A 27,116-nucleotide genomic window follows, 5' to 3' on the forward strand; every position below is an offset into this window, starting at 1 on the left:
TTGTCCTGAAATCTACTTCTTGTTGCTGTTATAATTATTATTACATCTATACGACTTAATATTTTTTAAAATCCCTAAATGGGCCACATGAAAGTGTATGTGTAAATATAATACTTACACAGAAAGAGAGAGAAAAAATGGGACAACAGCAGGTCTGTGTGGGATGGACTTAAGATCAGAGTCTGAATGGAGCAACTAGAATGAGCATGGGATGACAGAAGGCTTGTGTGGGATGGAGTGGGACTAGTATTTTTAATGAAGGACTGGCAATGAGTACAACAAACAAGAGAATTTTGGAAGTTCTGTACAAGACTTTGAGTGGGGACTTAAGTTTGGTGCAAAGCTTCCCTGTGATAATGTCATGGATGAGGTTCACCTCTCAACAATTTGAATATGATTTGCAGCTGTGAAAGAAGTATTTGATGCCTGTCCCTGAAGCTACCTGTATGTGAAAAAGACCTGATCTGGGGGGAGAACATTTCAGCACTGGAAACCTGAAGGAAAACATTCAGGGGTGGTGTGGTGTGTTTTTTTGGAAAAGGTCACAAGGGGGCTGGTTGATCTCTGCTGAACTAGGTTTGCCAGAGAGATGTTGCTAAATCCAAACCTGGTCAGAAAACCACAGCATGGAGAGCAGGAAGAAGCAGCCTGGAGAAGTCTAAGTGCAGCTAGGGTAGAGGAACTTGCATTTTTGCAGCTTTTATTTTCCCGTAATGCCTTTTGTATCACTCAGCTCTATTCTGTAAATACCTTAAGTTGTAATTTGCTTGTTTTAATTTACCAGTGAACTGTTGTGGTTAACACCCAGGTGTCTGAAGTGCCAGTCACCCCACGTCTACAGCCTAAACCCCATGTTATTGGGAAATGGAAGTTTAAAAGAAGGAAGGTGGGACTCTTAAGGAGGCAACACCTTGAGGAGTTGATCAAGGGGTCTAAGTCATAGGGGAAACCCAGACACCCCCATGACACCCCTGAGCTTCTTGGGGGAAGGGTGGGATGCCAGTGGGGTATATAATGAGCCCAGCAGCCTTGTTCTTCCTCTCTCTCTCAGCAATTTCCTCAAACCCCTTTTGACATGCTTTCTTTTAGGTGGTGCAGACTGGCAGCAGCTAGACTCTGAGCTCCAGAAGGAGATTCTGACCATCTGGCCTCACCTTTCTCAGAAGATGCTAGATCTATTGGTGCCCATGCCAAAAAGTGAGTCACTGGTTAGGGAAGGCAGTGTGGCTGCCAGGTTCCTATGATGACAGGAGTGAACTGGGGAAGACCAGAGAAGCAAGAAGTCTCCCCCCACTCCCACCCCCCCACAACCACAGCTGATTACCAGCAAGTGAGAAAGGAAGTCAATAGAAACAAACTCCTTTCCCCTCCTGATTCCAGCTCATTTAGTATGCAGGTATTTTACTTAAACTTCTGGCCTTCCCTATTGTTGGGCCTGAGGCAGGGAGCTATACCATTTTTTAAAAGTATATAAAATGATAACATTTGAAAACCTCAAACCCTTTTCCAGCTGAGCCTAACCTACCAGTAGCCATCAAAAGTACAAAGACTCTTTTAATGATATGGATGGATGCTTAAACTCGGGGGGGGGGGGGGGAACTGGATTGAAGGACATTGGGGAGCCCCCAAGAACATAACTCTACATCTCCATGTACAGCTCATAAGTGGGTCACTGCAAATATGTCACTGATTCTTTGCAAACTATCATTTACAAATTGGGAGCCGGCCTAATGAATGCATCCACTTCCCTTCTCCCCACGCTGGAGCAATTCCCCACCCCCATCCTGGGCCAGCTCTGTTGTGTCACACATTTGCATATAACATGCAATAAATGACATATCCCTTATGCAGCCTTCTAGAAACCTGTTATCACACCTAAAAAGATCTATTTTGGTTAACATAATAGGCTGCCTTTTACTTCCAGCTACAGACCTGACAGTCGGAAAAATCTACGCAGCCATGATGATAATGGACTATTATAAGCAGAGTAAAGCTAAGAAGCAAAGGCAGCAGCTGGAAGAACAGGTACAGTTTTGCTGGAGGAAGATACATGCAGTCCTGTTTCATTGGGGGTTAAAATGGAAAGTTAAGATTTTCTGAAAACTAGTATGCAAAAGGTTAATATGGGTGGGTACGGGGAGATGAAACTTATGTGCACAAGAATTAACAGGTATACTTTATAATCTATTAATGCATTTAATGTGGTTTCCAAATCAAATGTATAAAATTCTGCAATAGTTTCTCTAGGACAATAGTCAGAAGCTCTATGTCAAGATAGAAGCTCTGTGCAAAAAACATTCATTTTGTTTAGAAAGGAATATGTGAAGGGGGGAATTGAGATCTCACCTGCTCATCCTGTCCCCTGACCTCCATGCAACTCAGGTGTTGTTTTTACAGGAGCCTAAATTAGATCCATACTCTTAACTTTTGCTAAGTATGGATCGCATTGTGAGCAGGGCTCCTGTGCAAACAACTCCTCAAATACCTGGAGATTAGGGGCAGGGCTGGTGGACAGAACTCCAGTCTCTCTCCCAATCCTGGCATTCATTTCAAACTGAACATTGCAAAGGGCTAGAATTAAGTAAATCCACTGAAATTACTACAGCTGGAAATTGGGTATTGTGCAAGGGGAATATGCTAGATAGCAGAGAAATGTGGTTCTTGCCGGAGGTCCATGTGACATTTGCTTCAGTCTAACAGTTGACTTACTTAATATTATCTGTTTAATTATTATACTCTGCTCTGCCTCCAAGGAGCTCAAGCTGGCTTACATATGGTTCCCAGATAGTCTCCCATCAAGGCAGCTTACAGAGCAACGGTGGTGACACCAGAAAAAAATATGGCGGGTGGCACAGATGGGGCAAGCTGCATTCCTAGAGGGTGGGGACAGGAAGCCGTGTCCCATGTTATTGATTCCTGAAAGAGCAACGATGGTATACATCACATTAATGTTTCCATCAGAAACATATGGTCCTTGAAATGAGTGCCATTGATTGTGAACCCCCAAATAAGCATGCCTAGGACTGCAGCCTTATTGTAATTGCTGGTACTAGATCAGGAATTATTTGTATGTGAGAAGCACCTTTCCTTTAGGCAACAACAGGTGTCTAGCAATATGTGTGTATATGATGGGAGTGGGGCTACTTAGAACATACATAAGAACATAAGGAGAGCCATGCTGGATCAGATCAAGGGTCCATCTAGTCCAGCATTCTGTTCACACAGTGGCGAACCAGCTGTCAACCAGGAACCCACAAGCAGGAACGCACAAGCGTAACAGCACCCTCCCACCCATGTTCCCCAGCAACTGATGTACATAGGCTCACTGTTGGACTAGGAGCTGGGAGATCCGGGTTCTAGTCCCCACTCGGCCATGGAAACTCACTGGGTGACTTTGGGCCAGTCACAGATTCTCAGCCCAACCCACCTCACAGGGTTGTTGTTGTGAGGATAAAATGGAGAGGAGGAGGAGAATGTAAGACGCCTTGGGTTCCTTGCAAGAGGAAAAAAGGCGGGGTATAAATGCAATAAATAAATAAATAAATAGCACACAGTAATCAAGACTAGTAGCCATTGATAGCCTTTTCCTCCAGGAATTTTCCAACCCTCTTTTAAAGCCATCCAAATTGGTGGCCATCACTACATCCTGTGGTAGCGAATTCCATAGTTTAACTATGCGCTACTTGTCTGGATAGAGCTTACCCCTCCCTGTGCCATGTTACAGGGCTAGCCCTGTTTAGCTTCAGCAGTAAACTGTGTCATGTGCTTTTGAACCTTTCTCTTCTACCACAGTCTCTCATATGGCAACATTGATACCAACCGACCTTAAAAAATGGGTGTCTAGTGGGTGTCCCTCACTATATCATGAGAAAATAGTCAAAAAGCAAGTTCAGTATGGATGCGGGAAACCATACTCTTGATCTGTATTGGATTCACAAGGACTGCTTAAATCCACTGAAATTGCCTGCCTGTGTTGCCTTCATGCATAACAAAATGAGTGGGGATCAGCCCTAAATTATCACCACAGGAAGGAACTTTTCCCCAGGCTCTAGAGTTGCTGTTGCTGTTTTTCTTTCCCCTGTACCATGTCAACATAGTTCACCCAGGGCCAAACTAGGCGTGATTAGATGTTTTTCGTTCATGAGTCTGCCCTTTGCATGTATGAAATGGAGGGGGTCTAGTGTTGACCTCAAAAGGTACATGCAGGTGAGGGGAGCCTAGCCTGGCAGGTATTTTTCCCTTCACCTCAACTTTGATAGGGCATTTGGTTGCAGGGAGGGGGGAGTACCTGCAGCGACACGGTGGGGAAACTGAGGCAGAGGAGGGGAAAGGTTCGGGTCCTCTCACCTACATACCAGCTGTAGTTGTAAAATACACACACGCACAACCTGCTGTATACGTGAATAGAGCAGACAGATGAATAAACCTGCAGGGCTTCCGCTATCACATCTAGTTTGGCCCTTGATGCACATAAAGTCATTGTTTTACTAGACTGTACCTTGAACTGGGTCCGTTTCTCTTGTTTTAATTCAGAAAAATGCCCCAATGTTCCAGCGCATGGAGCCGTCCTCTCTTCCTCAGGAGATCATTTCCAATGCCAAAGCTTTGCCTTACCTCCAGCAAGATACACTTTCAGGACTGTAAGTGTCAATGTTTGAATAAGCAACATGTCCACATTGGCATGCAGCTGTCTTGTTCTTTGAATGGTACTTAAAATGCAAAGGCAGAGTAGCAAGAACCAACAAATAGGAACAGGATCTGGACGAGGTCCAAAAGTCTTGATAATAACCAGGCAAGTGCATTATATATTTATTTATTTTTATTTATTTATTAAATTTATTAATCGCCCATCTGGCTGGTCACCCAGCCATTCTGGGCAATGTACAACATATAATAAAACGGTTTAAAACAATAAAATTCTACAATAAAAACATTTTCTAAAATACCCTAACCCACCCCAAATGCCTGCCTGAACAACCACATTTTTAATGCACGGCGGAAGCTCATTAAAGAGGGGGCATGACGGAGTTCCTTAGGGAGGGAGTTCCACAGAGTGGGGGCTACCACAGAAAAGGCCCTCTCCCTCGTCCCCACCAGTCTAGCTGTCCTGGCTGATGGAACAGAGAGAAGGCCATCCGAGGCTGATCTTGTTAAGCGGCCTGTCTGGTGTTGCTGGAGGCGCTCCGTAAGATAGGCTGGGCCGGAACCATATCGGGTTTTAAAGGTCAAAATCAACACCTTGAATTTGGCCCGGAAAACAACTGGTAACCAGTGCAACTCCTTCAGCACTGGAGTGATGTGATCTTGCCGGCGGCTGCCTTTAATCAGGCGAGCTGCTGCGTTCTGTACCAGCTGCAGCTTCCGAACCGTCTTCAAGTGTAACCCCACATAGAGCTCATTACAGTAGTCTAAACGAGAGGAGACCAGGGCATGTACTACCGATGGGAGCAGATGGTCAGGAAGGAAGGGGTGCAGCCACCGTATCAGATGGAGCTGATACAGCGCTCTCTGGCTCACAGCTGACACCTGAGCCTCCATGGACAGCTGGGAGTCCAAAATGACCCCCAGGCTGCAGACCTGGTCTTTCAAGGGTAGCCGTACCCCATTCAACACCAGGTCAACTTCCCCCAGCCTCCTCTTGTCTCCCACCAAAAGTACCTCGGTCTTGTCAGGGTTCAGCTTCAGCTTATTCCTCCCCATCCAGCCACTCGCCATCTCCAGACATTTGGACAGGGATTCTACAGCCAACCTTGGTGAAGATCTGAACGAGAGGTAGAGCTGCGTGTCATCCGCATACTGATGACACTGCACCCCAAACCTCCTGATGATAGCCCCCAGCAGCTTCACATAGATGTTAATAGCATCGGGGAGAGGATGGAACCCTGTGGCACCCCACAAGTGAGTGGCCACGGGTCCAAAACCTCCTCTCCCAGTGCTACCCTCTGGTACCTGCCAGAGAGGAAGGACCGGAACCACCCACAATACGATGTCTCCAATGCCCAACCCCTCCAGGTGGTCCAGGAGGATACTGTGGTCAACTGTATCAAAAGCTGCTGAGAGATCGAGGAGAACAAGGAAGGAGCATTCATCCCTATCCAGAGCCCTCCTCATATCATCCACCAAGGTGACCAAGGCCATTTCTGTCCCATGCCCAAGCCTGAAGCCCGACTGAAATGGGTCTAGATAATCGGTTTCTTCCAAGTGTGCCTTCAACTGCATTGCCACCACCCACTCAATCACCTTGCCCAAAAATGGCAGATTTGAGACTAGGTGAAAGTTGTTCAGAACTTGGGGATCCAAGGAGGGTTTCTTTAAGAGCGGTCTTATCACTGCCTCCTTGAGGGCTGATGGCATCACTCCCTCCCCAAGGGAGGCGTTCACCACCGCCCTGATCCCCTCACCCAGTCTCTCTCTGCAGCCCATAATGAGCCAAGATGGGCAAGGATCAAGTAAACAGGTGGTCGGCCTTACAGTTGAAAGCACCTTGTCCACTTCATCAGAAGGAAGAAGCTGGAACTGATCCCACAAAACCAGTTTGCCACAGGCCGGCTCTTGCTCACTAACTGTATCCACAGCGTGCGGAATAACACTCCTTATCCCATCAATTTTATCTGCAAAGTGCCTTGCCAAAGCCTCACAGGAGGCCTTAGAATGCTCCAGTGGCTCCAGAGCCACAGGACCGACCAGGCTCCGGACCACTTGGAACAGCCTCCTGGGACAGCACTCTGCAGACGCGATAGAGGCAGCATAATATTCCTTTTTTGCTGCCTTTACCGCCATGTGATAGGCTGAAGATACAGCTCTAGCCCATGTCTGATCATCTTCGGAGTGAGACTTCTGCCACTGGCGCTCTAGCCGTCTCACCTCCTGTTTCAGAGCTCATAACTGCGGATTGAACGATGGTGCAGTCCGAGCCCTGTTCAGGGGGAGAGGGTGTTTCGGAGCCACCCGATAGGGGTGCACGAAAGCCACTTACCTGGTCTCGCAGCTTGCTTCGTGGTGGGGGGGAGGCGCTTCGCTGCTCCCCCCGAAGTTCAGGCCGGGGGGGGGAGGCTTCCCGCTTCGCCCGGCCAAAATTCAGGCCAGGGGGGAGGCTTCCCGCCTCGCCCGGCCGAAATTCAGGCCGGGGAGGAGGCGCCTCGCCTCGCCCGCGAAATAAAAAGTTTTTTTTAAAAAACGCCCCCGTAGCCTATCACGGCTAGATCTGCAAAGTCAGCCATGATAGGCTACGTTAATCGTCACGTAGCCTATCACGGGGGCGTTTTTTTTTTTTTACTTTTATTGGAATGGCGGCGGCGGCAGCCAGTCGAAAGACCGGCTGCCGCCTCTGCCCCTGTCGAAGACCTGATGAACCGCCGCCGGGACCCGCCGCCGGGAGGGACATTCGGGAAAGGTAAGTCCCGTCCCGGGGGGGGTGCGGGGGTGGGGGGGGTGCGGGGAATTTTTCCCAAAACTACTTCGGGGGGCCGAACACGTTGGCACTCGGCCCCCCGAAGTTTCGGGGAGAAATTCTCCCCCATCCCTACCACCCGATCTAATGCCCCAGTGATTGCGGCATTCCAGCCACCCACCAGGGTCTCGACCGAGTGGCCGTTGGCGTGCTCCAGAGAATCCCCAAGTGCGTTCAGGAATCCATTCGGATCCATAAGACGCCTGGGGCGGACCATTTTAATGGGTCCTCCACCCCTGCAGAGGGGTTGTGGAACCGAGAAGTCTAACGTCACCAGATAATGATCTGACCATGACAAGGGGGTGGTGGATATATCGCCGACTTCCAGATCACTCCCCGCTTCTCCAGAAACAAACACAAGGTCTAGTGCATGACCGGCTACATGGGTGGACCCAGTTAGAATATGGTGCAGCTCCCAGGAGGCCATGGTCTCCATGAAGTCCCGAGGTGCTCCTGTGAGGATGGCCTCCGAATGTACGTTGAAGTCCCCCAACACCAGTAAGTTAGGGGACTGCACACGCACATCAGAGACCACCTCAAGCACCTCGGCCAGGGAGTCAGTCGTGCAGCGGGGTGGACGGTACACGAGCAGAATCCCCAGACTGCCCTTCGGGCCCAACCTCCAGTACATGCACTCAGCAACCTTGGTCTCCTGGAGAGGGGGTCTGGTGAAGACCTAGGACTCTGGGTAGATAACAGCCACTCCCCCTCCCCGATCCCCAGCCCTCGGCTGCTGTGCATACGAAAATCCAACTGGACACATGGCCGCAAGGGTTGGAGCAGCAGCTTCGGCCAGCCAGGTCTCCGTAATACGTCTCCGTAATTAGAATAGGGAATGGGGGCAAACATTGACTGGTGCCATCAAAAGGTGTTTAACTCTACTGAGGGACCCAGCATGTCCCCAAACGTCACACAGGGAATGCAGAACTGAAAATCCTAACTATAAAGGTGAGGTTGAGGGAGGGAGACATAATCAGGAGGTCACAGACTGCTTTTTGCTCCATTTCCTCCATTTCTCCCCCAGAGTTTCTCTCTCTCTCTCTCTCTCTCTGCCAGTCCAAGTCTGAATAGGAAAAAATGCTGATAGCATTTTTCAAATTCAAAATGTAGTCTAGCAATAACTCAGAATAAAAATATCACCCAAAGAACCTCCTACATGTACAAAACTTCCGCTTAGCATAGGTTTCAGGCACACTGTGGAAAGGTTTCCTCTGCTTCAGTCCTTGATGAACCAGTTCTGGCCTGTCAACCAACAGCACATGTTACACAAGCACTGCAGTTACTTGGACATTTTTATCTGTGGGGATACCATTGAAGGAAAAAGCGTATTAGCAGGGCCAGCCCCAAGGGGCTTTGGGGAATGGTGGTTCTTCTGCCGACCTAGGCAAATTAAAGTCTCAAGCCTTCTGCACGATCCAGGCAAAGTTAAACAATTATAATTCCCATTGAGTCCAGTGGGCCAGAGTTAAGCATGTGCCTGACCTCCCCCTTGAAATAAATAGGATTTAAGTGTGCCCAACTCTGGCTGAACTATACCCCTTGTGTTGTAATCCTATGGTGAGCAGCATAACAATAGCAGCAGAACGTAGAATAAAGAAGGTAGCATACAGCAGCATAACATTCAAGGGGCCTGGCACAGGAAGGTGTGCTAATAATTGCCTTCCTAAAAGAGCCAGTGGCATGGAACTGGCAGGCTTCCCTCTGAAGAGAATTCCACCAGGCAGGTACTTCCACAAAGGCACTATGTCAAATATATGGAACGTTTGCTTCTGATGGTAGTGGCCTCCAAATTAGATCTGCTTAAGAATAGTTTTCCCACACAACATGACAACCCACTGTGGGTTGTTACGTGGAACAAGCCACGGTGGGTTGTCATGTCGTCTCAAGCAACCTCGCCGCTGCATCAGTAACAGAGATCTACACTCCACTCCCTTTTCGTAGCTCCCATTCACAGTAACTGGAGCTGCGAAAAGGGGGTGGAGTGTAGCTCCCTGCTAAAAGGACTTGCAGGAGCTTCAGGGAAGTGTGGAATGGCAGCAGGACACCCCCAAGTGTCAGTGCAACACTTGAAACCCTGGGGATCACCTCGCTAAAGGAGCGACCTTGTCCCCTTCTCCCCAACTGTCAACAGCTGTCAAATCAGCCTATATGCAGTCTCATTTTGTCAGTTGCCTTGCATGTTTCCTGCTGCAGTTCATTCCTGTTGACAGATGAAACGTACAAGGCAATGGACAAGGCAAGCCTATGTATTTTTGATAGTCACAAGTAGGGATGGCGTGGGCACCCGATTTCATTGGGGAATCCGGCAGAACCCCCCCCCTGCCCACACCCCCGAGCCCCACTCGCTGAGCCACTGCCCCTGCTTGCCCCCTGTCTGCGCTCGGTGAGAGGCCCACACTCACCCCAGCAGCTTCACCAAGCTCTGCAGTCTCCATTTTTCAAAAAATAAAATGGCAATCACAAAAATGTGCATATTTGCATATGTGCAAAAATGTGCATTTTTGCGATTGTCATTTTATTTTTCAAAAAATGGCGACTGCAGAGCTCAATGAGGCTGCCGGGATGAGTGTGGGCTGCTTGCCAAGCGCAGGAGGGGCTCAAGCGCAGTCTGGGGACCAGCGAGTGGGGGCAGGGGCTGGTCCGGTGCCTGGAGAACCCAGATGGTGGTAGGTTCACACATCCCTAGCCACAAGTGTGCACATGCACAATTGCAAAACCGCAAGAAATAATATTATATATAATTTTAAAAACAAAGACATCTGCACAAATTCCCAAGGCCGAAATGTTATTCCGACCCCATTTGCACAAATGTTGGGGCCTGAAAGCATAAAAAAAAGCTGTGGAATGCAAATGGGGTGGCAATTGGAGTGGGAATGGGAATGAAACAGGCAGACAAGGTGGGTTCTGTCACCAAGTCCCCTGTGATATGTGCCAGAGCCAGCTAGACGACCTGGGGGGAAGAGTGGGAGAACAACCCATGGTAAGCCCAATCATCTGCTGGGCTCACTATGGGTTGTTCTGCAAACAACCCACACTGGGTAGCTTGTTCACCAGGGTGGATTGTTGTGTTGTGTGAACTCACCCATTACAAAGCATGGTTTTTAGTGAAACAGGATCACAATTTATTTTTTTGAGGGAGTCGGAGAAATAATCAGCAGATGCTACACCATGGAGATGTGTGTTCTCCTTTCATTTGAAGTTGGACTGTCTTTACAGAAGCGGCCGGAGCGGGTTCCCCTCCTTGAGTCCACTCTCTCCTCAAGAGATATTCCAGTTGGCTTGCATGGATCCAACCCATGGGGAATACCAAGAGCAGCAGTCTCTGGTAAGTCATTGCACTATTTATGAATGGCTCTTTTACTGTCCTGTTTTGCACTGCATTCAGAAGATATTTCAAGTGGAATCCTGGCATTATTTGTATAGTCTGCATTTCCTGTTGGAAAGCCCTTTAGATTTCAAGGACAGTTGTTGCTGTTATTGTTAATAAATCAATTAGTACATGCTTACCATATCTAAAAATATCTCTAATATGCTGCCTGTATAAACTATTTTACTAATCCTACCTTCTGTATCTATATTTTAGGAAGCCTAAAGTTCTGTCCTTGGCAGTGAGGCACGTGCATTTCCTGCCATTCTCTCCAAAAGACACTGGGCCAGGATTGCTTCCCTCCTATTTCTTTCTTTATAACTTTTAGAAGTCACTTTTCTACTCCCATAAGTGCTTGGGCACTTATACAGCCATAAAATCCTAGAACATCCATAAAATCCCAGTAACAGCACTTACATTACCACTTTGGTAAAGTGGTAAAGTAAGTGCTTTTACTGACAGGAGGGCACTCCCACAAATACCTCTGGCATCTGATGATGTAATCTGGACTTGCTAGCTTTCTTGGTATTAACTAATGTTCAGTTTGTTAGTAAATGTATTAGTAATAATATAATAATAATTTGAGTGCTGCCACACTCATGGTTCTGAAAATGGTGGAAGTATTGATCATACCCTGACCTTTCTCATAGCTAGTTACATGCAAGAGTGTCATTTTAATTAGGACGGGGAGCGGGAAATGTTGCCCAACTCCTTTTATGACTGTTGGGACATGAACAGCCATTCCTGGCTATAATGGGGTAATTGGGAAAAATTGAGCTGAAGGAGATTAGACTACAGAGTACTGGATCTGGATCAGGAATGAATACTGGGAAGGTTCTTTAAGAAGAAGCTGGAGCATAGAAGACAGCAGATCAGGGAACTTTCTTGAAGCCCAGACAAGACTTAAATGTCTACCTGGATTAATCCTGGAAATGTCCAGTCCTCATCTGTTCTGCTGGGACTTATCAGAGGTGCTAATATTATAGCTCTACGGCCCTGATAGGCCTGCAGTGGGATCCTGGCTGCTGCTTCCAGGTTTGCCTCGTGGTCCTGCTGACTTCCAGCACCACCAGCACACCCTACAGTCACAATTTGCTGCCTTCCCCATTCCCACCTAGAGAAGAGATTTCTGGTAGCAGGGCCTCTCGTCCTTTCCTGAGGGGAATAAGGGCTGCATGTGGCATCATAATAATGCTGTTACCATGGGGCATAAAAAAGTGACAGCAAATGTTCCTCACGAGATTGCTTTGTCCTCAGTTTAGCCTTAAAATGTATTCAAGACCTGGCCTGTGGGCCGCACACTGGATGTTGCCGTCCTCCTCATATCCAAATCTAAAATCGCATCCTCTGGTTACATACAATCAACATTCCTCTGTTGTTGTTTTTCATATACAGCAGCGGCTTCAGGGGCACCCTTTTATATTAGGGCAGGGGTGGGCAACTTGTACCCATCCAGACGTTTTGGCCTATGACTCCTATAATTCCTCACCATTGGTTATGCTGAGTAGGGCTGATGGGAGTTGTATGCCAAGACATCTGGAGGGCTATGGGTTGCCTGCCCCTGTATTAGGGAATCAAAGTAAAGTTGAAAGTGGTTGAGTTTTTGGGTTACATCATAAATACCTCTCTCCAAGTTGCTGCCCCAGCTCGATGCCCCTGGAGGCATTCAAGACGAGGCTGACAGCCACCTGTCAGAGAAGCTTTGACTTGGATTCTTGCACTGAGCAAGGAGTTGGACTCAATGGTCTTATAGGCCCCTTCCAACCCTACTATTCTATGATTCTATGAAAGAAAAAAAATGTGAAAGTATGTTTCATATTACACAACTCTCTATTAACTCCTTCTCCTCATTAGATTTTTCACTGTTGCTTTCTAGACATGCAATTTATTTAGAGCCCTCGGCCTGTGGAGACACTAGGGGCTTTTAACCTTTAGTAAGAAATGAATGGTTAGTGATTATTCTAATAGCTAGAGAATTAATGGATGGATAAGCACTGCTGGAAGGTTGAATTGCACCATTGCGATTGTAAATCATTTGAGTTATGACAAGGCATATTTTGTAAACGTTTGGAAAGGTGAAATGTACACAAACTACTGCCTATTAACAGACAAGCCAGACCCTCAGGATTCTGTCAACTTTAGAAATGCCACTGCAGTCACTTCTGACTTAAGCCAGCTGAAAAATGTGATCCACCATTTATTAGAGCTATTGATGATGATGGTCTTTCCACAGGTTGGTTTCCTCTCATTACATGTAGTCATTTCATCAGGTGGTTTACCAGGGCTGAACAACAGTGAGGGTATCTGATGCTTCTGGGTTTGTGTTCATCCTGTCTTCAGTGCCGTGGTCCAGAACTGAGCTGTTGAATCGCATCACACAAATGTGAACATATGCCTCTGACCCATGCCTGCGCCTACCTTTCCAGTCGGCAGCAGTAGTGTCTGTGTGTATATGGTTGTGTGTGCCTGTGTGTGCACATCTGTGCACCACCCTGACACTTGTTGCACTGCAGTGCTTTATAAGTGTTCATTTCCAGTCCGCTCTGTGTGCTTCTCAGAGTGTAACACTATATCCATAAATTTTGTATCACACACACACACATACCGTGTGCTTCCTCGTATTATTCTACACTTCCGCCTGAAAAGAGAAACTGCAAACAACTTTTTGACAGACTCTGCTTTTGTGATGTCACTCCTGCTGGTGGCACACTGTTACTTGCCCCTGGCCAAAAAAATAAATAAAAAACCTTTGTCACCATTGTCCATAACAAAAGAAAAACAATGAAAATGGACATTGCACAAAAACATAGAAATCTATCACTTTGTGAATGTCTGGAAAAGCCTTTACTGATTGATTGGATAGATACACACACATACATCAAGCTATAAAAATCAAACAACTAAGTCCAGAAAGTGCATGAGCATCAAGAGCATTTCTGCCAAAGCAGATATTTGAGGATGTAGCCGGATATAAAGCAAAAAGGCACAGACATACAGCCCGGTGATGCAGCTTGACTGTAATTAAGTTGAAGCCAAGCTTATACCTGACTGTAAGAAGCATCTGGAAAAAGAAACTGGGCTGAATTTCCATGCTTAGCTAGATTGAAATCAATGCACCTGTTTTCAATAAAACTGCAGCTCCTGTTGAATTTATAACAGTCCTTAGCACATTTCCTTGGATGTGTGAGTCCACAGGATTACAGGCTGTCTCTCTCACCAGCATAAAGCATTCCCTATGTTTTATGCATACCCCTATTCTAAAGCCAGTCCTAACACACTGGTGAAAAAGACACTGTCAGAAGATGGCAAGTTATGTAATCAAACAAAATCCCATGAGCTTGGCTATGTGTTTATTTCCAGGAGCCAGAGGTTAGAGAGTTTAAAAGAGTGCAACCCTCTAACTGTGGCAGCTACCTCCCGGTGGATACTCAGGAACGAGCTGTATCTGGGAGGGCCTCTTCCATGCCACGCCTGACTGTGGATCCCCAGGTAAAACCAAGTGAAACAATGACTGCACAACAGGAATATAACATTACATGAGATATGTGATCCTTTCCTGCAGGAGGTTGTTGCTTAGCTTAAGCAGTAAATAGTCTTAAAATCTCTCACTGATACCATTTCAATTGGCTATAATTCACTCCATCAGTCCTAGTAGTGCCAAAGAGTCTGAACACAGTGCCCCGGCGAGAGAGGGAAAAGTCTAATCCCCCCATTTTACAGATGGAGAGCTGGAACACAGAATTAGTAGCTTGTTCAAGGCCACAGTGAGACAAAGCAGGTAACCAAACCTCAGTATAGCCCAGCTACCACCCTAATCACTCCATCAACCTTCTTCCAAGACTGCAGTGAAACTGAGGAACAGAGCTTTGGGGGAATCATCTTTCTACCCTGCTTCAACCACGACTGTTGCTGGTAGCAGCAAGAATGCGAACAGTTTGGAAGAATTCTTCTCCCACCTGGAAAGTATTTCTTTTTCTTGACATTAGCCACCTTCTCTTTCAAGTCTTTTCCCATTGTCCTAAGACACTTGTTTACATGCCTGCTGCCAAGCATCCTGTCCTGATTAGTCTTGGCCATACTCCATCTCTTTGTGTGTTGAGCAGGTTTTTTCTGTCTGTCTGTCTCGCAATCAGTTCTGATTAACAGAGAGATATAGGCTGTTCCAAGGTTTGTAATCATAAGCCTAGGCTACGTTGCAGCACTTATACCCTCACTATTCAATTGTCCCAACACTGAAGGGGCTTGATTACAAGGTCTAGTTAATGTCTGTTGTGTCATCCCCACATTGCTTGTGTAAGCAGACTGTGAGGGAAGTAAAGACATGTAGCCTTTAGACATTTTATTGATAAATTTGTGCCTGACAACGGTGGCAAGATGATAGCTGAGTTCTGTTTTTCTCTCCAGTTGCTCCTTGGATAATAATTTCCAAATCCATAAAATCAGATACCGCAGAGCACCCACCTTGAGAAACAGAGTGGTGCTTCCATTAACAGCAGGAGAGAGAAGGATGGAAGGGAAAACTAGTATTTTACACTAAGGCATGAGTTTCCAGATGGAAGGGTGGTATCAGTGGGAAGGGAAGGAAATCATGAGGTAAAAAATAAAGATAGGAACGAATAGGAATAGGGGCAGAAAGTAGGCTGAGAATGGATATAGTGAAAAGGCAAAATAGATGAGTAAGAGCCTTTCTGCATGAGGCTTTTACTATGCGCTCCTGATTCCTCACTGACGGTGGTTTGTGGGTCCTTTACATGATGTCATCATCCTCCAAAGCCTCGCCTGTGCTTTGCAACCATTATCGCAGGTTTTTTTTCCTAAGAGGCACATTTTATAAATGCCGTTATAGAATCCTCCTGTATTTGGGCAATTCCGCTATACCACAGCACCACCTAGTGGTTGTGTAGTGGAACTTATAGAAAGGCAGAGAAAGAAAGCCTCCAGAAAAAAGCACGTGTAAAGGAGCCAATCTTAATCCCACCAAGAATCTCGAAGCAGAAGACTTGGTAAAGGTGTGGGTTAAATGCCCCACGTAGAAAAGCCCTAAGTGAATAAAGATTGAATAAAGAATATATTTATTAGACTGATGGTAAGAAAATAAAGAACTGAATTTATGAGCAAGAAAGAGTAAACTCGTAGGTGAGGTTATTTTTTTTACAAAGATTATGGGAATAAAATGGTGGATAAAAATACAATGCCTTAATCACAATGTAGGCCTAGTTCTTACTGAAGTGGTAAACTGTGTCTGGGTTCTACCACTTCAGACTGCAGATATGGGCTCATATAACTGAATGTTTCCCCATACTAAAGAAGTGCCTAGCACATAAAACTAGATGTCAGAGAGAAGGCTAGTTTTCTACGTGCAGGAATGTTTTGTGTGCGGGAAAGCATTCAGGCATGAATGCTTACCTCAGGTTGAGGTAGTATACCCAGACACAGGTTTATCATTTCCCTGAAAAGTAGACCATAGATTCAAAACAGATGGATAATCTGAAGTCTAGATGACCTTAGGTATTTTAGGCAATGCTAACAGGGAGGCATATAATGAATTTGGATACCAACGGGGTTTGGATAATGGAGATTCTAATCCATTATAATAACTGGAGTGGAGCTTCTCCTGTCCTTGCTTTTCTAGCTTTGCCTCCCATGCCCCCACCTTTTCTTTCCTTCTCCCTTTTGGAACTCCATTCCCCTCTTGGCTGTCCCTTCTTTCATTCACTACTCTTACCCCAATTCCAGTTTTGTTCCAAGACAGAATTTCGATTAGTAACCAACCTTCCTGACTATATCAGAGGAAACCACCATCCAAGAGGAGGCCAGACATTTTTGCAAAATGGAAATTTTGCAAATTTGTGGGGAATATTCCCCCTACCCCTTTTCAAACTTGTATAAAACGTTTCTGACCTTCAGTCTTCAGGCCTTATTTTTAAGTGTTGCTTTCAACAAGCAACACCGTTCAAACGTAATGGCGGTGCATGCCAGGCACACTCTGCTGCCTTTTTGAATATTCAAACCCCAATCTGGGGTTGCTCCATGATGGCTGAATGCAGACACTATAGGTTAATCATGCATTAAGCAAACCACAGACAACCTAACTACTAAGTGTAGGTTATCTGTGGCTTGTTTAACCTGCAATTAACCTATAGTATCCAGGTTTGGACATCATGTAGCAACCCCCAATTGGGGGGTTGAATATTCATAATGGCTGTGGAACACACCTGCCATGTGCCGCCGTTACATGCGAACAGTGTTGAAAGTAACACAATTTGCCGCTATTATATGCGAACCAGGTCAGTGGTTTAGTGAATGTTAGTCAGGCCACACCAGAGATGACAGTGTTGGAAGGCTTTGCTCTACCAGTGACAACCCCTCCCACCAAAGGGAGAGTACAGAATGTTTCAGAGCATGCTTGAAATTCACGGCCAGAATTTGCTGTTACTTGATATAGTCTTTCTCTTATTCACCCATTTCAGCCTGCAAGGGCAGATTCTCTGTTTCAATCTGACATCAAAAGAGTGATGCTGATTTAAAACACAACCTAAGGATCTTGCCTATTTAAAGTAAGCAGGAGATACTGTAGACCCAAGCTGATGCAGTAAAGTTCTCAATCCTCTACTCCGATGCATCGGACCTGGGATTTCCTATAGCTAGGCCAGGAATTAGAGGAAACTAAGTCTTAATCTGTCCCTGATCTGTGGTTGGGCTGCCACCACTTTATTATTCAGATGGGTAAGAAGCCTAAGATATCAGTGAGACAATTACTGTCATTCTACCAACAGCACACCCTAGGGCAAGGCAGTGTGGGCAGGCTTCAAGTTAACCAAAGCAAATTATTAACAACGTACTAATCAGAAGAACACATCTCCTCTGTATTAAGTGGAAGATGCTTCTCCAGACCCCTCTACGGTGCAATGTCTTTACACTTGCCCAAACAAGTAACTCTCTGTGCCATTAAATACCTTGGATTGATAATAGGAAATAGGTACACCAGCAGGCCCTTGCCAACTTCTAACCATCCTGTCCTCACGGGATGCATTTCCAGGTGGTTACAGATCCAGCCTCCATGAGACGTTCATTTTCTACTATCCGAGACAAGCGGACGAATGCCTCCTGGTTAGATGAGTTCTCCATGGAAAAGAGCAGTGAAAACACCTACAAGTCCCGCCGTCGCAGCTACCATTCTGCACTACACCTGTCTTCACGGCGCCTCAACACCGACTCAGGTAACTGAGGGTAGCACGGGGAAGGGGCTAAAGTAATAATAATCATATATTCTTTTTAATAAAGTTTAAGGTGAGGTTGAATATACTGAGGTCACATATTCTCATCTCCTTCCTCAACAAAGGCCATGAGAATTATCTTTCTATTTGAAAATGAATACGACCCATTAAAATGAACATTTGTTCAGCCTTCATGACTAGCCTCTACAATGAGAATGTTTTCTGGAGCACCAGCTGCGGCATGCAGTTCCCTAGTAGTGGGATCTGCCGCCAGAGGAAGATCTACCTCATGGAAGGGCCGGCCATGTTCAGTTTATTCCTTTCATTAAGGGTGCAATCCTATGCATGTTTAGACAGAGAAAAGGCCTGCAACTCTCAGCATGCCCCAGCCAGCATGACAAAAAAAACCCTATACAAATCAACAGCTTGCACCATGCTATTCTAAAGATCAATTGATTCCATTGCTTTCCACAACAACCCTTGGATATATTCTGATGCAATAACTGTTCTTCATCTCAGTCTTCTCTTTGCATTCTAATTCCTGCCTCCACAAGGGAGCTGGCATCACACAAAACATGTTATAACAAAGACAGAGAAAATGGCTACTTAACTGGGGAGTCGCTTTTAGATAGCTCCCAGGAAAATAAAGCATTTCTGAGTCCGTAGAGGATGTAGTAAGGGGTGTTAATGCTTTCTTAGGAACCGTCATGGACTAAGGGGAGAAAAAGCTAACTTGACAATGGGGGAACAGAGTACTTATTGATACTTAGCATGAATAATTTACCTTGGATATCTCCTGGGCAAAAGTGCCCCCTTTTGGCATGCACACAATTTTAAAACTGGCTGATGGGATCAGAGGTAATTTGACAGAATTACTCTGGATATTCCCCCAAACTGGCTAACACAATACCTTTTCTGTATGAGTACATTTTTAAAGTGCTGTGCCCCCCCCCCCCCCCGCCGAGCACAACTGTCCACAGCTATTTAGAGGGCTGGATGTGCCTGATCTCATCTGATCTCAGAAGCTAAGCAGGGTCAGCCCTGGTTAGTACTTGGATGGGCAACCGCCTGGGATCAGGCTTCATGCATTGAGTAGGGGGTTGGACTCGATGGTCTTGTAGGCCCCTTCCAACCCTTTGATTCTATGATGGCACCTAACTACGACTAAAGACTGGAACAGTTGTGTACAACCAGCTGCCTGCAACATTTGGTTAACACATCCCCAAATTATGTTTTATACCACTAAGCTGTCTTTTCATGTATTTTCATTGGGCTTTTCAACACAAGGCACTTATCATGTGCTCGCCATTCCCTACTCACTGTTGTTTACGAGGTCTTTAGATGACGTTGTGATCCTCCTGGTTCGCTTCTGTGTCTAGCAAGCACTTTTAGCGAGTTTATTTTGTTTGTTGTTTATTCGGTCAGTCGCTTCTGACTCTTCGTGACTTCATGGACCAGCCCATGCCAGAGCTTCCTGTCGGCCGTCGCCACCCCCAGCTCCCCCAAGGTCGAGTCCATCACCTCCAGAATATCATCCATCCATCTTGCCCTTGGTCGGCCCCTCTTCCTTTTGTCTTCCACTTTCCCTAGCATCAGCATCTTCTCCAGGGTATCCTGTCTTCTCATGATGTGGCCAAAGTACTTCCGTTTTGCCTTTATATCATTCCCTCAAGTGAGCAGTCTGGCTTTATTTCCTGGAGTACAGACTGGTTTGATCTTCTTGCAGTCCAAGGCACTCTCAGAATTTTCCTCCAGTTCAAAGAGTTCAAAAGCATCTATCTATCTTCCTTCGCTCAGCCTTCCTTATGGTCCAGCTCTCGCAGCCATAGGTTACTACGGGGAATACCATTGCTTTCACTATGCGGACCTTTGTTGTCATTGTGATGTCTCTGCTCTTAACTATTTTATCAACATTTGTCATTGCTGTCCTTCCAAGAAGTAACATCTTCTGATTTCCCGGCTGCAGTCAGCATCTGCAGTAATCTTTGCGCCTAGAAAGACAAAGTCTGTCACTGCCTCCACATTTTCTCCCTCTATTTGCCAGTTATCAATCAAGCTGGTTGCCATAATCTTGGGGTTTTTTAGGTTTAACTGCAACCCAGCTTTTACACTTTCTTCTTTCACCTTCATCATGAGGTTCCTCAGCTCCTCCTTGCTTTCAGCCATCAAAGTGGTATCATCTGCGTATCGGAGATTGTTAAGGTTTCTTCCAGCGATTTTAACTCCAGCCTTGGCTTCATCAAGCCCAGCACGTCGCATGATGTGTTCTGCGTACAGGTTGAATAGGTAGGGTGAGAGTATACAGCCCTGTCATACTCCTTTCCCAATCTTAAACCGGTCCGTTGTTCCGTGGTCTGTTCTTACCGTTGCTACTTGGTCGTTATACAGATTCCTCAGGAGGCAGACAAGATGACTTGGTATCCCCATCCCACCAAGAACTTGCCACAATTTGTTATGATCCACACAGTCAAAGGCTTTAGAATGGTCAATAAAACAGAAATAGATGTTTTTCTGAAACTCCCTGGCTTTCTCCATTATCCAGCGGATACTGGCAATTTGGTCTCTAGTTCCTCTGCCTTTTCTAAACCCAGCTTGTACATCCGGCAATTCTCGTTCCATGAATTGCTGGAGTCTACCTTGCAAGATCTTGAGCATTACCTTACTGGCATGTGAAATAAGTGCCACTGTTCGATAGTTGGAACATTCTTTGGTGCTTCCCTTTTTTGGTATGGGGATATAAGTTGATTTTGTCCAATCTGTTGGCCATTCTTGTGTTTTCCAAATTTGCTGGCATATGGCATGCATCACCTTGACAGCATCATCTTGCAAGATTTTAAACAGTTCAGCTGGGATACCGTCATCTCCTGCTGCCTTGTTATTAGCAATGCTTCTTAAGGCCCATTCAACCTCACTCTTCAGGATGTCTGGCTCTAGCTCACTGCCCACACCGTCAAATCTATCCCCGATATTATTATCCTTCCTATACAGATCTTCCGTATATTCTTGCCACCTTTTCTTGATCTCTTCTGCTTCTGTTTGGTCCTTGCCATCTTTATTTTTGATCATACCCATTTTTGCCTGGAATTTACCTCTGATATTTCTAATTTTCTGGAAGAGGTCTCTTGTCCTTCCTATTCTATTATCTTCTTCCGCTTCCGTGCGTTGCTTGTTTAAAAATAATTCCTTATCTCTTCTGGCTAACCTCTGGAATTTTGCATTTAATTGGGCATATCTCCCCCGATCACTGTTGCCTTTTGCTTTCCTTCTTTCTTGGGCTGCTTCCAGTGTCTCAACAGACAGCCATCTTGTCTTCTTGGTTTTCTTTTTCTTTGGGACGTTTTTTGTTGCCGCCTCCTGAACAGTGTCACGAACTTCTGTCCATAGTTCTTCCGGGACCCTATCTACTAAATCTAGTCCCTTAAATCTATTCTTCACCTCCACTGCATATTCATGAGGAATATTCGTGAGCTCATATCTAACTGATCTGTGGGTCTTCCCTATTCTCTTGAGTCTGATTCTAAATTGTGCAATAAGAAGTTCGTGATCTGAACTACAATCAGCTCCAGGTCTTGTTTTTACCGACTGCATAGATGTCCACCACCTTTGGCTACAAAGGATGTAGTCAATCTGATTTCAGTGTCGATCGTCTGGTGAAGTCCATGTATAAAGTTGTCTCTTAGGTTGTTGGAAGAGAGTGTTTGCTATGCACAGTGAGTTGTCTTGGCAAAATTCTATCAGCCTATGTCCTGCTTCATTTTGTTCTCCCAGACCATGCTTGCCTGTAATTCCAGGTGTCGTTTGACTACCCACCTTAGCATTCCAGTCTCCTGTAATGAAAATAACATCTTTGTGTGGCGTACTATCCAGTAGGTGCTGCAGATCCTCATAGAACTGATCTACTTCTGCTTCTTCAGCATCTGTGGTTGGGGCGTATATTTGGATCACTGTGATGTTAAATGGCTTACCCTGAATTCGAATTGAGAGCATTCTGTCATTTTTTGGATTGTATCCAAGCACTGCTTTAGCCACTTTATTATGAATTATGAAGGCTACTCCATTTCTTCTGTGGTCCTCTTGTCCAAAGTAGTAGATCTGGTGGTCATTTGATGTGAAGTGGCCCATTCCAGTCCATTTCAGTTCACTGACACCCAAAATGTCTATATTTAATCATGACATCTCCCCAGTAAACACATCCAATTTGCCCTGGCTCATAGTTCTTACATTCCAGGTTCCTATGGTGTGTTGATCTTTAGAGCATCAGATTCATCGTTCACCACCAGCACCATTGGCTGCTAGACGTCCTTTCGGCTTTGAGCTAGCTGCGTCATCACATCTGGGGCTAGTTGAACTTATCCTCTGTTCCTCCCCAGTAGCATTTTGACCATCTTCCGACCTGGGAGTCCCATCTTCTGATGGTATACCAACATATCTCTGGTTGTACTGATCCATTTAGTTTTCATGGCAAGAATACTGGGGTGGGTTGCCGTTTCCTTCCCCAGGGATCGTATTTAGTCTGACCTCTCTGCCATGACCTTCCCGTCTTGGGTGTCCCTTCACGGTTTAGCTCATGACGTCATTGAGGTGCTCAAGCTCCAGCATCACGACAAGGTAACAATCTCCTTTGCTGAAGGAGTTTATTTTACAGCAGGGAAAATGTGGCTGTTTAATTGTGAAAGCGAAATAAAGCAGAATTTGCTCTTGTGTGTATGCGCTATTCCGCTATACCACAGTGCCACCTAGAGGTTATGTAGGGGAAAAGCAGGAAAGGAAATACTCCTTGCGTAGCGCTCAGATCTTAATTCTGCGACAAAGCCAAAAGCAGATACAGCAGATTAACAGCTGATTAACAACCTCATGTAGGAAAGCTGATTATCTCTCCTGCCACAGCTCTTTCTCTGTAATGCAGCTACCCAGCTGACTTTCCCCCATTCTCCCACTTTTCCGTGTGTACATGTTTCATTTTTATTTCCTACGTGTGAATACTTCAGATTTTTCACTAATGAACTCCATCACGTTGTTTGCAGACAAATCTTCTGAACTCCTATTCCAGTGACAACAGTGAGCTCCTTATATTAACTATATATTTTTAGCAAACATACCTTATTCTTTTGTCCAAGTTGTTAATTATATTGTTTTAAAATAACTTCCAAATACCAGTTGTGAACACTAATTTATAGTGGTTCAATGTCAAGTCAATCCATATAAAAGACTCTGGTTTGTATCCAGTGGTGTCCTTCCACCAGCAAAATCGAATGGATGCCACTGGTGAGATCAATTCCCCCACCCTCCACAGCCCCCTGCACACACCCCAAATCAGTTCCAGAGGGTTGGGAGGCCCAGTTTCTGTCCTAGTTTCTGAAGTCTGCAAATCAACCAGCTCCAGTCTTTTAAGTACTAACAGAAACTGGAGGACCATGATCTCCTATCGAGCACTGTCTCAACAGTGCTGTTTTGTACTAGGGTATATTCCCCCAGTCCCCTTCATGGATCACTGCCTTGTTGTGGCGAAGGGGCTTGTGTAACTCAGTGAAGCCATAAGCTATGCCGTGCAGGGCCACCCAAGACGGACAGGTCATGGCAGAGAGTTCTGACAAAATGTGGTCCACTGGAGAAGGAAATGGCAACCCACTCCAGTATTCTTGCCAAGAAAATCCCATGGAACGTATCACAAGGCTAAAAGAGATGACGCCGGAAGATGAGCCCCTCAGGTCGGAAGGTGTCCAATATGCTACTGGGGAAGAGCAGAGGGTATTTCCAAGTAGCGCCAGAAAGAGTGAAGCGGCTGGGCCAAACCCGAAAGGACACTCAGCTGTGGATGTGTCTGGTGGTGAAAAGAAAATCCGATGCTGTAAAGAACAATATTGTTTAGGAACCTGGAATGTCAGATCAATGAATCAAGGTAAGCTGGAGGTGGTCAAACATGAGATGGCAAGATTGAACATCGACATCTTGGGAATCAGCGAACTAAAATGGACAGGCATGGGCGAATTTAATTCAGGTGACCATCATATCTACTATTGTGGGCAAGAATCCCTTAGAAGAAATGGAGTAGCACTCATAGTCAACAAAAGGGTGGGAAAAGCAGTACTGGGGTACAATCTTAAAAATGATAGAATGATCTCAGTACGAATCCAAGGCAAACCATTCAACATCACAGTAATTCAAGTCTATGCCCCAACCACTGAGGCCGAAGAAGCTGAGGTTGATCGGTTCTATGAAGACCTACAACACCTTCTAGAACTAACACCAAAAAAAGATGTCCTCTTCATCATAGGGGATTGGAATGCTAAAGTAGGAAGTCAAGAAATCACCGGGATAACAGGCAGGCATGGCCTTGGTGTACAAAATGAAGCAGGACAAAAGCTAATAGAGTTTTGCCAAGAGAACATGCTGATCATAGCAAACACTCTTTTCCAACAGCATAAGAGGCGACTCTACACATGGACGTCATCAGATGGTCAATATCGAAATCAGATTGATTATGTCCTTTGCAGCCAAAGATGGAGAAGCTCCATACAGTCAGTAAAAACAAGACCTGGAGCTGACTGTGGCTCAGATCATGAGCTGCTTCTTGCAAAATTTTGGCTTAAATTGAAGAACGTCGGGAAAACCACTAAACCGTTCAGGTATGACCTAAATCATATCCCTGATGAATATACAGTGGAGGTGAGGAATAGATTTCAGGGATTAGACCTGATAGACAGAGTGCCTGAGGAACTATGGACGGAGGTCCGTAACATTGTTCAGGAGGCAGCAACGAAATCCATCCCAAAGAAAAAGAAATGCAAGAAAGCCAAGTGGCTGTCTGATGAGGCTTTACAAGTAGCTGAGGAAAGAAGGGAAACGAAAAGCAAGGGAGAAAGGGGAAGATACACCCAACTGAATGCAGAGTTCCAGAGAATAGCAAGGAGAGACAAGAAGGCCTTCTTAAATGAACAATGCAAAGAAATCGAGGAAAACAACAGAATGGGAAAGACTAGAGATCTCTTCAAGAAAATTGGAGATCTCAAGGGAACGTTTTGTGCAAAGACTGGCATGATAAAGGACAAAGAAGGCAGAGACCTAACAGAAGCAGATGAGATTAAGAAGAGGTGGCAAGAATACACAGAAGAACTATACAGGAAAGATCTGAATGTCCCTGATAGCCATGATAGTGCGGTCACTGAACTTGAGCCGGACATCCTAGAGAGTGAAGTCAAGTGGGCCTTAGGAAGCATTAGTAACAACAAAGCTAGCGGAGATGACAATATTCCAGCCGAGCTATTTAAAATCCTAAAAGATGATGCTGTTAAAGTGCTGCATTCAATATGTCAACAAATCTGGAACACTCAACAGTGGCCACAAGACTGGAAAAGGTCAGTTTACATTCCAATTCCAAAGAAGGGCAACGCCAAAGAGTGTTCAAACTACCGCACCATTGCGCTCATTTCACATGCCAGCAAGGTGATGCTCAAAATCCTACAAGCTAGGCTTCAGCAGTATGCGAACCGAGAACTACCGGAAGTACAAGCTGGGTTTAGAAGAGGCAGAGGAACTAGAGATCAAATTGCCAACATTCGCTGCATCATGGAGAAAGCAAGAGAATTCCAGAAAAACGTCTATTTCTGCTTCATTGACTACGCTAAAGCCTTTGATTGTGTGGATCACAACAAACTGTGGCAAATTCTTAAAGTGATGGGAGTACCAGATCACCTTACCTGTCTCCTGAGAAACCTGTACGAGGGTCAAGAAGCAACAGTAAGAACCAGACATGGAACAACCGATTGGTTCAAAATTGGGAAAGGAGTACGACAAGGCTGCATATTGTCACCCTGCTTATTTAACTTATATGCAGAGTACATCATGAGAAATGCCGGGTTGGATGAATCAGAGGTTGGAATTAAGATTGCTGGGAGAATTATCAACAACCTCCGATATGCAGACGATACCACCCTAATGGCAGAAAGCGAAGAGGATCTCAAGAGCCTCTTGTTGAGGGTGAAAGAGGAGAGTGCAAAAGCTGGTTTGAAACTCAACATTAAAAAAACTAAGATCGTGGCATCTGGCCCCATCACTTCCTGGCATATAGAAGGGGAAGAAATGGAAGCAGTGACAGATTTTACTTTCTTGGGCTCCAAGATCACCGCAGACGGTGACTGTAGCCATGAAATTAAAAGACGCTTGCTCCTTGGGAGGAAAGCTATGGCCAACCTAGACAGCATAGTAAGAAGCAGAGACATCACCTTGCCGACAAAGGTCCGTCTAATCAAAGCTATGGTTTTCCCAGTAGTAATGTATGGCTGTGAGAGCTGGACTATAAGGAAGGCTGAGCGCCGAAGAATTGATGCTTTCGAACTGTGGTGCTGGAGAAGACTCTTACGAGTCCCCTGGACTGCAAGGAGGTCAAATCAGTCCATCCTAAAGGAAATCAACCCTGAGTGCTCATTGGAAGGACAGATAATGAAGCTGAAGCTCCAATATTTTGGCCACCTAATGCGAAGAGAAAACTCCCTGGAAAAGACCCTGATGCTGGGAAAGACTGAAGGCAAAAGGAGAAGGGGACGGCAGAGGATGAGATGGCTAGATAGCATCACGGATGCAATGAATATGAACTTGAGCACGCTCCGGGAGAGAGCGAAAGAAAGGAAGGCATGGCGTGCTATGGTCCATGGGGTCACGAAGAGTCGGCCACGACTGAACGACTGAACAACAACAACAACAAATATTCCCCCAGTACAAATACATGGACCAAGGGTCTCAATTTAAACTGTACATGTCCATGTTTTACCAGCTTGTATGTTTGAAGGGGTTTTATACCTGCTTCCCGCTGCTGCTGATTCACTCCAAATCCCCACTCTGAAGCAACTTTTATTTTCTCTTTAAATGGTACTGTGTTCTCCTAACACTTGTTTATGTGTAACATGTGGTAAACTGGCCTAGTTGGAGACTGGGGGACAGCTACCCTACGGTTCATAGACTGAGGGAATTTTCTCTCAGTATAGAGAAATGTTTTAAGGGGGAAAGAAAATCTTTTTGAAGTGGGAAATTCCCCAGTAAACAAGTTTACTTATGTTTTGCCACTTTCAATATAATATAGTTCTTG

The 27,116-nt window shown here is 45.5% G+C and overlaps 1 protein-coding gene across 2 annotated transcripts in view; it reads left to right on the forward strand.

Annotated features, from left to right (window-relative positions):
* Window positions 1–27,116, forward strand: part of CACNA1E (calcium voltage-gated channel subunit alpha1 E) — a 464,222-nt gene that overhangs the window by 429,377 nt on the left and 7,729 nt on the right. For both annotated transcript variants that reach the window (XM_084851293.1, XM_084851292.1), the window contains 6 exons: window positions 1,090–1,197; window positions 1,925–2,025; window positions 4,534–4,640; window positions 10,667–10,775; window positions 14,178–14,306; window positions 17,857–18,037. In XM_084851293.1, the coding sequence (XP_084707419.1) occupies window positions 1,090–1,197; window positions 1,925–2,025; window positions 4,534–4,640; window positions 10,667–10,775; window positions 14,178–14,306; window positions 17,857–18,037 (735 nt within the window). The remainder of the gene's footprint in view (window positions 1–1,089; window positions 1,198–1,924; window positions 2,026–4,533; window positions 4,641–10,666; window positions 10,776–14,177; window positions 14,307–17,856; window positions 18,038–27,116) is intronic.

The sequence above is a fragment of the Heloderma suspectum genome, chromosome 4 (assembly GCF_057233095.1).
Source record: "Heloderma suspectum isolate Gila_16-S chromosome 4, 16-S_ref, whole genome shotgun sequence".
In the NCBI taxonomy this organism is placed as follows: domain Eukaryota; kingdom Metazoa; phylum Chordata; class Lepidosauria; order Squamata; family Helodermatidae; genus Heloderma; species Heloderma suspectum.